Source organism: Puma concolor, chromosome C2 (genome assembly GCF_028749965.1).
Source record: "Puma concolor isolate L17-30 chromosome C2, mPumCon1.1.hap2, whole genome shotgun sequence".
In the NCBI taxonomy this organism is placed as follows: domain Eukaryota; kingdom Metazoa; phylum Chordata; class Mammalia; order Carnivora; family Felidae; genus Puma; species Puma concolor.
In genome coordinates this window covers 87,911,552-87,927,956 of record NC_141675.1, presented here as the reverse complement: position 1 = coordinate 87,927,956, position 16,405 = coordinate 87,911,552, and the positions used below count along the sequence as shown (strand labels likewise).

At 46.4% G+C, this 16,405-nt stretch overlaps 1 protein-coding gene and 1 long non-coding RNA gene across 6 annotated transcripts in view; one reads left to right on the top strand and one right to left on the bottom strand.

Moving 5' to 3' along the window:
- Window positions 1-7,717, bottom strand: part of ZDHHC19 (zDHHC palmitoyltransferase 19) — a 42,376-nt gene extending 34,659 nt beyond the window's left edge. For 2 of the 4 annotated variants that reach the window (XR_015240231.1, XM_086675122.1), the window contains exons 1-5: window positions 7,483-7,717; window positions 6,994-7,115; window positions 6,348-6,487; window positions 5,373-5,545; window positions 4,858-4,958 (exon numbers count right to left, since the gene is read on the bottom strand). Coding sequence is in view for 3 of the 4 variants with exons in the window: in XM_086675122.1 (XP_086531248.1) it covers window positions 4,858-4,958; window positions 5,373-5,545; window positions 6,348-6,487; window positions 6,994-7,115; window positions 7,483-7,628 (682 nt within the window). In the remaining variant the exon portion in view is untranslated. Of the gene's footprint in view, window positions 1-4,852; window positions 4,959-5,372; window positions 5,546-6,347; window positions 6,488-6,993; window positions 7,116-7,482 lie in introns of all 4 variants that reach the window. The other 2 variants (XM_086675120.1, XM_086675121.1) reach the window with 1 other exon arrangement.
- Window positions 7,718-7,811: 94 nt separating this feature from the next.
- LOC147577397 (uncharacterized) lies at window positions 7,812-9,225 on the top strand. 2 transcript variants are annotated; one of them, XR_015240233.1, is made up of 3 exons: window positions 7,812-7,958; window positions 8,115-8,233; window positions 8,996-9,225. It is a non-coding gene; the product is annotated as an uncharacterized LOC147577397 (long non-coding RNA). The 2 variants fall into 2 exon arrangements; XR_015240232.1 differs by lacking the exon at window positions 8,996-9,225 and having other exon boundaries at window positions 8,115-8,739.
- The last annotated feature ends 7,180 nt before the right edge of the window (window positions 9,226-16,405 follow it).

Below are 16,405 nucleotides of genomic sequence, written 5' to 3'. Positions count from 1 at the left end.
TTCCTAAGATGGGAGAGACGTGAACACGTGTAAATGATGGGAAGGAACGGTTAAGAGCAACAACAATATATAGGGCTTCTGCTCATACTGGCTGCTGCTCTCCGTGTCTTACACGTATTAAGCCGTGCGGCCCGTTTCACAGATGGGGAAACCAAAGCACCAGGTAGCTAAGTAACAAATCCAGTATCTCCCTGCTGATATGAAGCTGCGGTTGGAATTTATGCAGACTGGCTCCAGCACCCTTGGTATCAACCACTGGGGCAAGTGGTCCCAAAAGACGTGGTTCGGGGATGGAGGTAGGAAGGGAATGAAGTTGAAGTGTGTAAAGAACGCCTGAAATGGGGGTCGTCTGGGTGGCTCAGTTGGTTAAGTGTCCAACCTCGGCTCAGGTCATGATCTCATGGTTTGTGGGTTCGAGAGCCACATCGGGCTCTGTGCTGACAGCTCGGAGCCTGGAGCCTGCTCTGGATTCTGTGTCTCCCTCTATCTCTGACCTTCCCCCACTCACGCTCTGTCTCCGTCTCTAATAAATAAACATTTAAAAAGAAAAAAAAAGAATTCCTGAAACAGGTTCTGCAGGTGAGGGGACAGAGCCCTGAAAGAATGAGTCACACTCATCACAGAGTGCAGCAAATCACAGAGTGCAAACCCCATTTAGATTTCTGAAGACTGGAGATCACAGACTGGGAGACCCCCATTGCGAGCAGTGGAGCAAGGGCAGGCCAAGGGCCTGACGTGGGGCCAGAAGAACCATGGGATGTGGGAAGGGGAGTGCTGCCCAAGGGAGGCTGAAATGATGGACTGAGGCTGGAGACAGAAGACACTCAGACCACAGAAGGTAATGAGAAAGGGATAATGGGTACTGAGCAAGAGGAGTCACCGGTGGGCTGGAGTGGTTGAGTAGTGACTGTAAGGACAGCAAGTGGTGGGCAAATAGGGGTCCTCTGTCCTGTCAGTTGTCTCAGTATCTCCAGCTCTCCCTCATCAATGTAGGCAACTACAATCTTCCTAAAACAACCTTCAGTTGGGGTGCCTGGCTGGCTCAGTCTGGGTAGAGCATGTGGCTTTTGATTTCAGCAGCTCTTAATCTCAGGGTATTGAGTGCAAGCCCCACATTGGTCATAGAGCTGACTTAAAAATAATAATAACCACAATCTTTAGCCAAGTCATCGTCCTGCTAAAGGAATCCCATGGCAAGGATGTTCACTTTTATCACTTCTACTCAACATTGCACTGGAGATCCAAGACGGTCAGTACAGTAAGAAAAGAAAAAGAAATAAAGCCATACATGTTAGGAAGGAGGAAATGAAACTGTCCTTATTTACAGATGACATGATTTTCTATGTAGAATCAACAAAAAAACTATTAGAATAAGTGAGTCTAGCAAAATTGCAAGATTCAAGACCGATAAACAAAAAATCCATTGTATTTCCTTATAATAATAATCAAACAGAAATGAAATTTAAAAACACATTTATGGGGAGTCTGGGTGGCTGAGTCAGTTGAACATGTGACTCTTGATTTCAGCTCAGGTTATGATACCAGGGTTGTGGGATTGAGCCCTGCATCAGGATCCAAGCAGGGAGCCTCCTTAAGACTCTCTCTGTCTGTCTGTTTGTCTCTCTCTCTTTCTCTCCCCCTCTGCCACTCTCTCCCTCTTTATTTTTTTTTTTTAATTTTTTTTTTTCAACGTTTATTTATTTTGGGGACAGAGAGAGACAGAGCATGAACGGGGGAGGGGCAGAGAGAGAGGGAGACACAGAATCGGAAACAGGCTCCAGTCTCTGAGCCATCAGCCCAGAGCCTGATGCGGGGCTCGAACTCCCAGACCGCGAGATCGTGACCTGGCTGAAGTCGGACGCTTAACCGACTGCGCCACCCAGGCGCCCCATCTCCCTCTTTAAAAATAAAAAAAGTAAAGGAAGCAAAAATAATATAAAAACAGGGAGGGGGACAAAACACAAGAGACTCTTAAATACAGAGAACAAACAGAGGGCTACTGGAGGGGTTGTGGGAGGGGGATGGGCTAAATGGGTAAGGGACATTAAGGAATCTGCTCCTGAAATTATTGTTGCACTATATGCCAACTAACTTGGACGTAAATTCAAAAATAAACTATTTAATTAATTTAAAAAATATTTAAAAATTAAAAAATAAAATAAAATAAATAAAAGTAGCACATATATAATAACACGAAAAGCAAAATACTTAGAAAAGATCAGGGAGCCTGGGTGGCTCACTCAGTTAAGTGGCTGACTTCAGCTCAGGTCATGATCTCACAGTCATGAGTTCAAGCCCCGTGTCGGGCTCTGTGCTGACAGCTCAGAGCCTGGAGTCTGCTTTGGATTCTATGTCTCCCTCTCTCTCTGTCCCTCCCTGCTTGCCCTCTGTCTCTCTCTCAAAAATAAACAGACATTTAAAAAAATACTTAGAAAAGATCTAACACAATGTATGCAAGATCTATATACTGAAAACTACAAACACTAATGAAAGAAATTGAAGAAGTACATGGAAAGAGGTTTGTGGCTTCAAAAAGCTCAATATTGGTAAAACGTCAATTTTCCAAATTGACCTATAGGTTCAATGCAATCCACATAAAAATCTCAGCAAACGTTTTTGTGGAAATTAAGCTGATTCTAAAAGTTATGTGGAAAATCAAAGGAACTAGGATAACCAAAAAAACTCCCCAAAAGAACAAAGTTGGAGAACTTACATTGTGCAATTTCAAGACGTAATGTAAGCCTACTAATCCAGACAGTGTGGTATTGGCAAAAGAACAGAGTCCAGAAATACACCCACAACTACATAGTTAACTGATTCTTGACACATGTGCAAAGGTAACTCAATGCAAGAGGACAGTCTTTTCAACAAATGGTGCTGGAACAGCCCATTTGCAAAAATAATACATCTTGACCCTAACTTGCATCATATACAAAATTTAATGCAAAATGAGTCATAGTCCTAAATATAAAATCCAAAACTTATAAAACTTCCAGAAGAAAATATAAGAAAATATTTGTGACCTTGAGTTAGGCAAAATTTTCTTAATTACAACACCAAAAACACAGTCTATAAAAGGGAAAAACCAATAGTGTACTTCAGCAGAATTTAAAACTTCTGATCTTTGGAAGGCACTGCTAAAAAAAATTGAGATGACATACAGACTGGAAGAAAATATTTGCAAAACACATATCTGAATCCAGAGTACATAAAGAAGTCTTAGGACTCAATAATTTCACAAAGAAAAAAATGGGGGTGGGGGGGCGGCGCCTGGGTGGCTCAGTCGGTTAAGCATCGGACTTCCAACTCAGGTCATGATCTCACTGTTCGTGGGTTCAAGCCCTGCATCCGGCTCTGTGCTGACAGCTCAGAGCCTGCAGCCTGTTTCAGATTCTGTGTCTCCTTTGCTCTCTGCCCCTCCCCCACTTGCACTCTGTGCAGTCTCTCTCTCTCTGTCTCAAAAATAAATAAACATTTTAAAAAATTAAAAACGAAAAAACTGACAATACCAAATGTTAGTGAAGATGTAGAGCAACTGAAATTCTCACACATTGACTGTGGAAATGCACAGTGGGAATGCAGCCATTTGGGGAAACAATTTGACGGCCTCATAAAGTTAAATGTACAGTTACCATATGACCCAGCAATACCACGCCTAAGCATTTACCCAAAAAGAAATGAAAATGTATGTTCACGTGCCTGTACACCAATGTTTATAATCGCCGAAAACCGGAAACAACCCGAAATACGCTTCCATCAGCAAATGGATAAACAAGTGGGGGTATGTATATCCACATGTTGCAATACTGCGTGGCAATAAAAAGGAAGAAACTACTGATATGGGCAGCAACATAGATGCATTTCAAATGCAGTATGCGAAGTGGAAGAAGCCAGACTCAAAAGGCTATGATTCCATTTATATGAGCCACTGGAAGAGGGAAAACTATAGGGATAGAAAGCAGAACAGTGGCTGCGAGAGGCTGTGGACAGGGAAACTGGCTACGGAAGGCCGTGAGGGAGTTTTCTGTGGGGTGATGGAGCTGTTGTAAATCTTGATTATGGTGGTGGTTACAGGACAGGACTGCACGTCAAAACTCATATAACTGTGCACCGAAACAAGGTGAAGTCTAACGTTAAAAAAAAAAAAAAAAAAAAAATCCTATCGTGGCTGCCAGGTTTCCACTGGATTAAGACCAAATTCTCTACCTGACTTTCTGAGCCCTTTCATTCCGGCCAATCCCGAGCAGTCCACTTGATTTCCCATGCCATCTTCTGCTCCAATTACCACCGTTTCCTCACCGTCCTACCCACATTCGACAGACTGGCAGGCTTCCCTGCCTTTCTGCAGGCTGCGCCCCTCACATTTGCTCTCTCCGTTTTCTGACGGTCCCAAACCACTAAGCGGCACGCCCCACGCCACACAGCGGTCCTCCCAGAACTCAAGTTCCTCTCTGAGTCTGCGCTACTCAAAGTGGGAGAGGCCCTTTCTCGCAGCGTTCACCGGCGTCTGGCGGGTGTTATTCTGATTTCAGTTACCCTATTAACACAAGCGCAGGATGAAGCCTTACTCATCTCTCCGCCCAACGCTCAAAATTAAGCACACATGGCCTAGCACACAGTAGGCCCTCGATGCAGTGCACCCAGGAAGGAGAGTGACCACCGAGCTCTAGGAGCAGGTGGATTTGAGATGCGTCTAGGTCCAGAAGGGCTAATGGCCCTTCTGGAGGCATTCGAGGCAGGTCAGGCCGTTAGGCACCAGGGCGGTGCACAAAGCGGAAAGGGCAGAGGTCCCGGAGGCGCAAGGTGACCACCCACAGCCCGGTATCCCCGCGTCCCGCTCGGCCTCGCGTACCTTACCCTCGCAGGAGCGCTGGGCCGCGCTCACCGACATGGCCTGGATCAGCAGCAGCAGGAAGAGTGGCACCAGGAAGCCGGCGGCGGGTACGGTCACCAGGATGCTGCGCACCAGCTAAGGAGCAGAGCCTCGGGACCTTCCTCCCTGGCCCCGCCCCTCGTCCGACTCCGCCCCAACAGCCCCGCCCTCAACCGGGACCTTCCATCCGCTCCCCGCGCTCCGCCCGGTACACCACACCCCACTACCCTCCCCAGGCCCCGTGCCACCTTTAGCATTCCCCATCATGACCCTGGTAGATTCTCAACTCTTCCCCGTCCCTTCTAGCCCCGCCCATCTCCCTGGCCCTGCCCACCCCCACCTAGTCCCTGGGGGTTCTCCCCGTACACCATTGGGGGGGGGAGGAGGACGACCCCCCCTCCCCCCCTCCCCCCCCTCCCCCCCCTTCCCGCTAAGCCTGCCCCTCATCCCCACCCCGCGCTCTCCTCAGTACTCCCTACGTGGGTCCCACAGCGGATACGCCATGGCCTTGTCCATGGAGAAGGGCAGGTGGGTTGTGCGCACCAGGAAGATCAGGCAGGTCACCAGCAGGGCACCCGAGTAGAGGCACAAGGACAGGACCAGCAGCATGAAGAAGCGGAAGTTGCGGTGACCGATGCAGTTATTAACCCATTTGCAGTGGTGGTCAAAGTCCTGGGCAAGAGGGAGGGGGCAGGCTTGGAGCACCCCTAATCAGAGGTTTTACCCCCTTTCCCAAAGGCCGCCTACCCTTGGCCCCTCAAACTGGCTCCCATCCCTAGGGAGAAACCCAGCCACAAAATCCTTAATGCTGGCATTTCTATGGTTAGAGCACTGTTAAGTCTCCATGGCTCACAAGGTCATATATCAAGAGGCCTTTAGAGACAAGGCCTTCCTGGTCTTCTGTGGGACACATCCTGGTTTAACTTTGGGCAGGACACAGAATATTTCTGGGACTCTGTTTTCTCATCCATTGAATAAGGATAATAATACCCTTGCTCAGGCTGCCTCCCCGGATTGTAAGGACCAGATAAGACAGCACATTTGTAAACCTGTGTAGCGGGTGCACATGAGACAGCTCAGCACTCGGACCCCAGGAGACCCTCTGACCTGGACATGCAAAGAAGACAGGCGAAGCTTCCCTGGCCAGGCCTACAGCCAGCCTGAGGGCCTTGGGCACCTAGTGTCAGCAAGCCTGGGGGAAGACACGAGTGTCTTTCTCCCCCTGGCCTAACCAGGTCCAGCATAGGTGTGGATGCCTCTGCGTGTCAGCACCTGCACAGGCAAGGGCCAACCTCCCAGGACAGGTGACAGGTAGTGACCTGCATGAGTGACCAAGAGTGGCTGGGAGTTACTGCCACCCTTGGCCTTTAGCGATCCTGGAAGTGGTTTCACACCCGCCACAGGAGCTGGTGTGGGTGGGCCTCCTGGGCAGGGGCAGGGTGGGGGCAGGTGGGCAGTCAAGAAGGGCACTCACTTCCACACAGACGTTGCACCAGGGACAGTGGTAGGTCCGGGGCGGGCGGTGGAAGCAGCACTTTTGGCACCATTGCAGACGGAAGGCCCTCTGGTTCACCCACACCACATGCACCATCATGGGGCCCTGTTCATTGGAGCCTGTCACAGGAAGAGGATTGGGCAGCAGTAAGAGGGCCTTCCATCAGTCTGCTGCTCCGGGGGTAGGGAGGCCAGCTCCCTATCATTACTGGGCTCCAGGAAGTGTGGGGAAGAGATGGGCAGGGGCATCCCTATTCCCCACTGAGCAATCTGCCCAAGCACAGAGAGGCTGGCATTCAAAGGGAAGGTAAGTTTCCAGCCAGAAGTGTTCTGTGAGGACTCAGCCCTTTGAAACTGTGACTGATGCTTTAAGGAGTTTGTGCAGTGGGAAGGACGAAGGGAGAACTGAGTGGTTTCAAAGGGCTGGCTTCTTCCCCCACCCAAAGCAACTGGAAAACTCCAGAAATCTGGTTTTCCACATCTCCGTGGCTTAGACGATGAAGTGCCAGAGGCAGGGCCTAGGAAAATGAGGATGTGCATTGAAAGGGTCCTGAGGCCCGAGGAGGGGAGATGGAAGGAGCCCTTCAGGAGAGGTTACATCCTTCTCCCAGGGACCAATGCCTCACCTTGATGCAAGATGCCCGGGTCTGAGAAATTGAGTGAAACGAGACTGAAGAAGGTGAGGACACAGAGGAGGCCTGTGACAAGAGGAAAAGCCCACTCCCCATTCTGGGCCAGCCACCTGCAACTGAGACCAGAGCGGGGCTCAGCCCTGATCTGGGGTGGGGGTGGGGAGGTGAAGTTCTCTCTGAACCTGGTCCACTTGGTCAGAACCCAAGTGGTTCTGAACCCCTTGAAGCCTGCTCTAAATATCCAGGCTGGTGACAGATCTTTAGAGACTCCACCAAATGTCACCCAGTGTTACGGGCCACCTGCAGCTCCCAGAGGCACCAAGCACTATATACCCGTGCCTTTGCACCTTCGATTCCCTCTGCCTAGAGTATCCTCCCTTCTCTCGCCCCTCTTCCACACTTCCCCTTCCTCTGCACTGTCATTATCTATCTTCCTTTCTGTCTCTGTAGGAAACCTGTGGCTTGTGTGGGAGGGAGACTCACGGGAACGCAAAGAAAAGGCCACTGAGAACTACCAGCAGCACCACATTGAAGGCAGCAAACAGGCTTGGGAGGATCCAGGGAAGCGGGGCCTGAGGCAGGGGATGGGGCTCCTTCATAAGGGGCATGGCGTCCTTCAAGACTGGCATGGCTGGACCTCCTGCACCCCCAGGGGAGATCAGAGTCACCAGGCTCCCTCGCCCCAGCTGGCTCCAGGAGCCCCATGGCCACAGCAGCCTCGGAAGCCACAGCCCAGGGTGGAAGGAAAGAAGCTCCAATGTGACATCATAGAGGTTGAGGAGAATGGAGGCTAGGGGCTCTTCAGCAGAACTGTCTGCAGCCAGTGACCAGAACTTCCAACAGCAAACCCCTCCCCATCCCCCCCCCCCCCACACACACTTGTGCCAGGGACTGAGCAGTCCTGCCCTATGAGGTTGGCTTTGAGACTACATGAGATTAGAGAGACACATGGGGAGAAGGTGGGCGATTCTAGTCATCTTTTCAGGCTCAGTGCTAATCGAAGCAAACAGTGCTTGTTGTTCACTCTATTTTTTTCCCCTCTTTTCTTATTACAAAATTCCACTTTGGGGAGTGGAGGGGCAGCTAGATAATTTTCTAACTTCCCTCATTTCCAGGGCGGGCTTCATGACACAAGTCTGGTCAATGAGACAAAGGGGATGTCTGCTGAGGATTCTCAGAAAAGATTTGCCTTGTCCTCTTCTTCTGGTCTTGAACCTAGATGTGCTGGCTGAAGGTACCACCTTGGACCCATTAGGCAGTATGTCAACAGGTTACAAAGAATGACATTGTTGAGTCACTGCCCCAGACTTAAACTGCCTCCCTCTGAGCTGCTTATTATATGAGAAGATAGCTGGATTTTCTGTTACATGCGGCTGACATTGGTCATTTGTTTTGGCCATTAAGCATCTGAACCCCTCTGTTTTTGGAGGATTCCCTGCACTGTACCTTATCACGAAGGGCAAAGACTGGTCCCCATACCAGTTGGAGCTAAAACAGCCAGATAATCGCATTCAAAGCCTCTCCTGCAGCTCGCACATAGCCCTGTGACCCAGCCACCACCAATTAGCCTCAGAACTGCTACCACCAACCGAGTGGGAGTCTTCTGAGATACAGCAGCTGCACACATTTTCAGGGCTCCCGCGTGTAGAAGTGTGATGGCCATTTTGAATGTCACCTTAATTTCAACAGTGATTGCGCTGTTCTTCAACATGGATAAACTATGTAATTCTAAGAGTCCTACTTTGTTTTTTTTTTGTTTTTTGTTTTTTTCTTAATGTTTATTTTGAGAGAGAGAAAGAGCGAGCGCACTGGTGTGCTAGACAGAGTGGGGGAGGGGCAGAGAGCGAGAGACTCCCAAGCAGGCTGCATGCTCAGCATGGACACTTAACCATTTAACCGGCTGAGCCACTCAGGTGCCTCTTGATGTTGCTATTTTCTGAAGCTGGGGCCCAAATTCAGAAGAATAAAATTGACTTTGTGTCTTTTTGACTGGTAGGTGACACCAAAGACCTGCTCTGCCCCCTCATGACCTGTGACATGGCACTACCACGCGTAGAAGGACGTTAACGCACAGATATAATTAACATGCTCCGTATTTTCTTATGTGCTCAACAATATTATAAGAGCTGCCCTATTTATTGGGCCCACATTGTGGGGTAAGCTGATAAATAAAAAAGAGGATTAAATCTAATACCTGTATAGGTATGGGGTTATCAATATGAATAAATTTTTTCAGTACTTTGGATACTCTTGCAGAGTGGGTAAAAGTACATTTGAATTCCAGGGCAAAGCCCAACACAGACTGTCAACAAATTGGCTTCTAAGAATATTTTATTCCTTAGTTTAAAACACATATGTCGATTGGCAGCAATTTTGGGACACACCTTAGGTAACAGATTCGTCAGTGTTTTTCACTGTCCATTAATTCATTTTTCCTCCTCAGGTTAATTACCAGTCAAGTCTTCATGGAATAATTATGGGGACCCATCACTTATATACCTCACCCCAGTAGAGATTCCATTCTCCTCCATTCTGATAATGTTAGCTCCTGGAACAAGTTAATGTGCCTTGTCGTCAACATATGGTTTCTCTGCTCCTTTCCGTTTTGTGTGAAGCTGCAGACCAGAGATGGGGTCTTCTGGAAGAAACATCGAAGGACATAAAGGGATACAGGGAATAGACACACGATTACAGACTTCCGTAGAATAAGCTGATGTGACCACGGAGCAGACACCTCACTGTCGGTCAATCCCTGGATTCCATCCTCCAAAAACCTCCGTCTCCCCCAGTGCTGTTCATCCCAGTCATCAGGACCATCATTCACCCTATTGTTCAGATCAAACCCGTGGAGTCGCCTGACTCCTGTCCTTATCTCATCCAATCCACCAGCTCTGCCATCAAAATAGAATCTCTCAAGTCCAAGCCATCACCCTCTCTTGCCTGGATATTCTGATAACCTTCTAACTGCCCCGTGCCTCCTCTGTCCTTGGCCTTTAATGGACTCTGTTCCAAATAGCAGCCAGTGCTCCTTTTAGAACTTAGCTCATGGCCTCTGCTTGGAACCTTCCAACTGCTTCATAGGTCACTCAGAGTAAAATCCAAAGTCCTTACTGTGGCCTTCAAGGCCCTCCCTGACCTGGCTCCTCTAACTTTCTGTCCTCATTTCCTAACACTCAGCCCCTTGCTCACTCCACATCAGCCAGGCACACTAGCCTCCTTGCTGTTCCTCAAACACACCCGGCATTCTCCAGTCCTGTGTCCTCTGCACTTGCTCTCCCGTTTCCCTGGAATTCTTTGCCACAAACATGGTAAGTGAAGATCTCGCTTCCTCTGTTCTTTTGCTCAAGTGGTGACTCTGCCTGCATCTCCGGCTGTTTCCTCAGTGTACACTCCTCACAGGTGCACTTTGGGTCAACAAATATGAATATTTAAAACACCCTTGGCATAATTTGCAAGATACTTGCCAGAAGGTTTGTGCATGTTCACACTGCTGTGATAATACTAACACTATAATCAAATATCAACATAAAATAATTTCTCAACTTTTATAGATGACAAATGTTACTTTGATCGTTTCATTTATATCTCCTTAAGCTGCTTATGAAGTTAAGTATTCTTATGCACCCAGAGGTCATCTTATTGTAGTCGTCTTGTGAATTGCCCTTTTCCATCTTTTGCTTTATCTCAGTGTAGAAATGTTGGGCTATTTTTCTCTTTTTTCATGGGTGATAAATGTACATAACATAAAATTGATCATTTTAGCCACTTTCTAGTGTCCAGTTAAGTACATTCACAATGTCGTACAGCCTTCACCATCACCCATTTCAGGGCTCTTCCATCATCCCGAACAGAAACTCCGTACCCACTACGCAGTGACTCCTCAATCGCCCCTGCCCCATCCGGTAACCACTGCTCTGCTTTCTGTCTCTGTATTTGACTATTGTTGGTCCCTCATATAAGTCCCTCATATAAGTGGAATCACACAATACCTGTCCTCTTATGTCTGGCTTTTTCCACTCAGCATTGTGTCCTCAAGGTTCATCATTGGCCTTTAGCCATCCTGAAAGTTGGTATGTTGCAGCAGGTGTCAGCATTCCCTTCCTTTTCCAGGCTGAATAATATTTCATTGTATGTATTTGCCACATTTGGTTTGTCTTGTTCACCTGTTGATGGCATTTAGGTTGTTTCCACCTCTGAGCTGTTGTGAATGACGCTGCTATGAACGTGGGTGTGCAAATATCTCTTCAAGTCCCTGTTTCCCATCCTTTTGAGTACATATCCAGAAGCAGAATTTCTGGATCATATGTAGTCTTATGTTTCATATTTTGAGGGGCTGCCACAGGATTTTCCACAGCAGCTGTACCATTTTACATTCTCACCAACAATGCACAAGGCTCCAATTTCTCCACGTCCTTGCTAACATTTTTTTCATATAAAAAAAATTTGCATTTTTTGCAAATATATTCCCAGTTTGTTGTTTGCCTTTTAATTTTGTGTGTAATGTTTCACATAAAGTTTTTGTGGTTTCTCTCTCTCTCTTTTCTTAGGTAGGCTTCATGCCTAGCGTGGAGCCCAATGCAGGGCTTGAACTCATGACCCTGAGATCAAGACCTGAGCTCAGATCAAGAGTCTGGCTGAGCCACCCACGTACCCCTTGTGTTGTTTTTATGTAATCAAATCTATTTATCATTTCCTTAGCATTATTTTACCTTACTTTTCCCCTCTCCTGTCTGATGAATATTTAGCTGTATTTCTTGTGTTCTTTTCCATTTAATTCTTTAATCTGAAACTAATGTAAGGATAAAATAGAAGGCAAAGGCTTAAAGTGTATTTTTCTCATAATCGATTATTCCAGCAGTAGTTTTGAGTAAGCTTTCTTTTCTCTCTTACATCAGATTCTAAATTTTTCATATATGCTATGATCTGTGGGCAGCACTGGGAGGTGCCTTCCAGACACCCTCAGGAATGAAGAACTTATCCCCAGCTGCTAGAAGACAGACTCAGCTTTGGGGAGTGCCTCCCCTAGAGAAAGTGACCTCACCCAAGGTTCCGCCTCCTTCCATAGCAGTTTGCATCCAAGGAGTGAGCAATATACAGTATAAAGGCCCACACACTTTTCTCAGTGCACAACTACTCTCAGTGCACAACCATTCTGAAGGGCCATCCAGCCCCTGTGTGACCTATAGCTTGGCTAAGGATATTGTTGGGCTCTTAGCACAGGCTGACTTCTCCTCTGCTCGGTCCTGTTTCCTTTCCTTTGTTTTTACAGGCATTGATCCTAAAATTATTCCCTAATGAACATCGTGCATGCTCATCTCTAAAGTCCATTTGCAAATTTTTTGTTTTATCTATTTATTGAATTTAGCACCATATATTTTGATGTTTGTAGTTTTAGAATCCAGGGTTTGGGGGTGTTTTTTTGCATTTTTAAAAAATTTATTTATTTTGAGAGAGAGAGTTTGAACAGGGGAGGGACAGAGAAGGAGGGAGAGAGAGAATCCCAAGCAGGTGCCCAGCATGGAGCCTGATGCAGGGCTCAAGTTCAGGAACCCTGAGATCATGACCTGAGCTGAAACCAATAGTCAGTCGCTTAACCAACTGAGTCACCCAGGCGCCCCTGCTTCTTGCATACTTAGTTGTCATTATCTGAATCCCTAAATTTATGATGCTATGCAGTAAACAAAAAATAAACGCAAAAATGTTAAATGATGAATAAGAAATGAGGCCTCACTCGAACATCACCTTTCATTAAAACTAGCATCTTCTGGGGTGCCTGCGTGGCTCAGTTGGTTAAGCGTCCAGCTCTTGACTTCAGCTCAGGTTGTGATCTCACAGTTCATGGATTCTAACCCCATGTCGGGCTCTATACTGGCAGTGCAGAGCCTGCTTGGGATTCTCTCTCTCCCTTTCTCTCTGTCCCTTCCTTTGCTTTGTCTCTCTCTCTCAAAATAAACAAATAAACTTAAAAAACTAGCATCTTCCTTTTCCATTTCAACTGTAATGCAAAACAATGCAAGTACAATGACAATTTTTACTACCAAGTAACACTTAAAGTCTTGCAAAAAAAAAAAGCAGAATTTTCTACTGATATAAGTGATATTGGAACATCATTTAAATCACCCAAAAGGTCATCAATCAATAAGGAGCTAGTCTAAAATAGCTAAAAGTTCAGAAAGGGAAAATCAACAAGGTTGACAGCCTAGTAGGCTCTTCAAAAAAAGAATGGCTGATAGCTTCACTAGTAAATTCTATATGACATTAAAAAATGAACACCAATCCTCCTCAAACTCTTCCAAGAAACAGAAGAGAAAGGAACATCTTCCTACCTCATTCTGTGATGTCAATATTACCATGACACCAAAGCCAGCTGAAGACATCACAAAAAATCCCCTACGGACTAATATCCTTTATCAATATGGATGCAAAAATCTTTGGTGAAATACTAGCAAACTGAATCCAGAAGCATATTAAAAGATTATACACCATGACCAAGCGGGATTTATTCCAGGAACCCAAGAGCGGTCCAACACACATAAGTCAGCGTACTACACCACATTAACAGAATGAAGGAAAAAATATATATGGTCATCTTAATGAAGAAAAGGCATTTGGCAAAATCCAATACCATTCCATGATTAAAACACTCCACAGCCTAGGAATAGAAAGGATGTTTCTCAAATAAAGGGCATTTATGAAAAACCCACAGCTAACATTACACTTAATGATGAAAGACTGAAAGCTTTCCTTATAAGATCAGGAACAAGACAGGGATGCTTGTTTTTGCCACTTTATTTAACATTGTACTGGAATTTGTAGTTAGAGCAACTAGGGAAGGAAGGAAGGAAGGAAGGAAGGAAGGAAGGAAGGAAGGAAGGAAGAGAGGGAGGGAAAGAAAGAAAGAAAGAAAGAAAGAAAGAAAGAAAGAAAGAAAGGGCATCTACACTGCAAATCTCCAAAATCTCTATTTGCAAACACAATTTTGTGTATAGGAAACCTTAAAGAACACACACACACACACACACGCGCACACACATACACAATATCAGAGCTAATAAATGAGTTCAGGAAAGTAGCAGCATTATTCATAGCCAAAAAATGGAAATAACCCAAATGCCCATTCACTGATGAATGGGTAAACTAAATAAGGTATGTCCACCCACTGGAATATTATTCAACCATAAGAAGGAGCAGAGCACTGGTACCTGCTGCAACATGGATGAACCTTGAAAACATGTCCCATGAAAAAAGTCAGGCAAAAAACACCAAATTGTATGATTATATCTTTTATTTTTAGAGAGACAGAGCATGAGTGGGAGAAAGGGGCAGAGAGGAGAGAGAGAGAGAGAGAGAGAGAGAGAGAGAGAGAGAGTCAGTCTCAAGCAGGCTCCATGCTCAGTGTCCGACATGGGGTTCGATCCCACGACCCTGGAATTATGACTCAAGCCAAAATCAAGAGTCAGACGCTCAACCAACTGAGCCACCCAGGAGCCCCCATATGATTCTATTTAGTAGAATCATTTGCCAGAATTGCCTATTTGCCAGAATAGGCAAATCCATAGAGAGAGGAAGTAGATTAGTGGTTGCCAGGGGATAGGAAGAAGGAAGAATTGGGAAGTAGGAGGTTTCTTTTTGGGCTGATGGAAATTTTCTGCAATTAGAGTAATGGTGATAGTTGCACAACATTATAAATACACTAAAAAACCACTGAATTAAGGGCACCTGGGTGGCTCAGTTGGTTAAGCATCTGACTTCAGCTCAGGTCATGATCTCGTGTTCGTGAGTTCAAGCCTCAAGTCAGGCTCTGTGCTGACAGCTCAGAGCCTGGAGCCTGCTTCAGATTCTGTGTTTCCGTCTCTCTGCCCCTCCCCTGCTCACACTCTGTCTCTTTCTCTCAAAAATAAATAAATGTTAAAAATTCTTTTAAAAAAACACTGAATTTTATACTTTATAATGACTAAACTGGTGAATTTTGTGTTATGTGAATTTTACCTCAACAAGAAATTTTTTTTAAAAAGAGACAATGGCCTTTAAATATCAAATGATTGAGGACCCCTGAGGAAAACTGATGACATTTATGGGGTTTTTATACTACGATTTTTCAAAAATGATCCTTACACCAAGAGAACCAACATTGAAGTGATAGGTGTGTCCCATCATGCAATCATGCAATTTTGTGAGACTATTTAAGCAAAAAAAAAAAAAAAAAAGAAGAAGAATGAATCATTCTTCTTTGGGTCTAAAATTCAGGGTGTGACAGCCGGCGGTCCGAAATTAACAAGGGAAGAACGTGACTGGCAGGTCCAGCTCTCCTCTTGCCATACCTTAGCTAGGGGTGGGCTGGCCTTGAGTCAGGGCGTCATTGCCCTGGACTATCCGTGGGTCACACTGCATAGAAGACAGCCACCTAGGGATTCTGGGTGGGGCAGAAGTACCCGCTCAGAGCGAAAGCCCTCCCTCTCACCAACACCCTGCCATTCCTCCCTCCCTCGTCATCAGACCTAAGAATTAACCAGCCTCCCCTGAGCCTCCCAGTCCCTGCTGCTTAGCTGCATAAACGGCGGTGTCAGTCTTGGCTGCCATCCCTTCCTGACCCCCTCTGGTTCTTCGTCCCCCTCCCCCTGCCTCCCCCTCCCACCATTCTGTCCTGAAGAAATTTCAGAGAACATCTTCAATGCCCTGCTATCTGCTCTAAGGAAGTCTAAAGTTCAGGGCTTTGGGCAATTAAGCTCAAGGCCTCTCACCAGGCTAGAGAGGAATGACCCAGGGAGCATTCCTGTGGCAACTGCTGAGGAAGCTGAGTCAGCCCTGTCTCTTGGCTTTGTCAGGGTGGAACCAAGGCAAGTGACCCTCTCCAGGTCAATGCCTTTGTTTTCCTTGCTGTGCCCTTGCCTCCACCTCAGAAGGCAACCGAGTGTCCGAGACTACACTGTCCTGTCCCAAGAGTTGTACTTTAGGAGGAGAGCGAAAGAGGGAGAGAACTGCGCTTGACCCTTGGGGGATATTTTTAGGTGTGTGGGGACAGGAGTGGGTGTCCTTTTCACACCACATCACTGACTGCTTCCTCTGATTGTATCTCCTCCCCATCCCGGAATCAACTCTCTTGACCCTCTCATGGGCCCTTTTCTTACCTGAACCTCAACGGAGCTCCTAGTCTAGGTCCCTTCTGCCTCTCTCTACACTCCCATGGCTCTCCATCCAACCTGATGTCATAACTTCTCTGAGCCTCCGTTTCTTCATCTGTAAAATGTGAATAAAGACAGTACTTACTTTACAAGACTGGTTGTAAAGTTGCAGTGAGATAAGGAACATACTGCATTTTCTCCAGCGCCTGGTGCACCCCAAATTCTCAGTAAACATTTGCTGCTGCTGTTGTTGTGTTTTTATTATTTCATCAGTCATGTAAGCA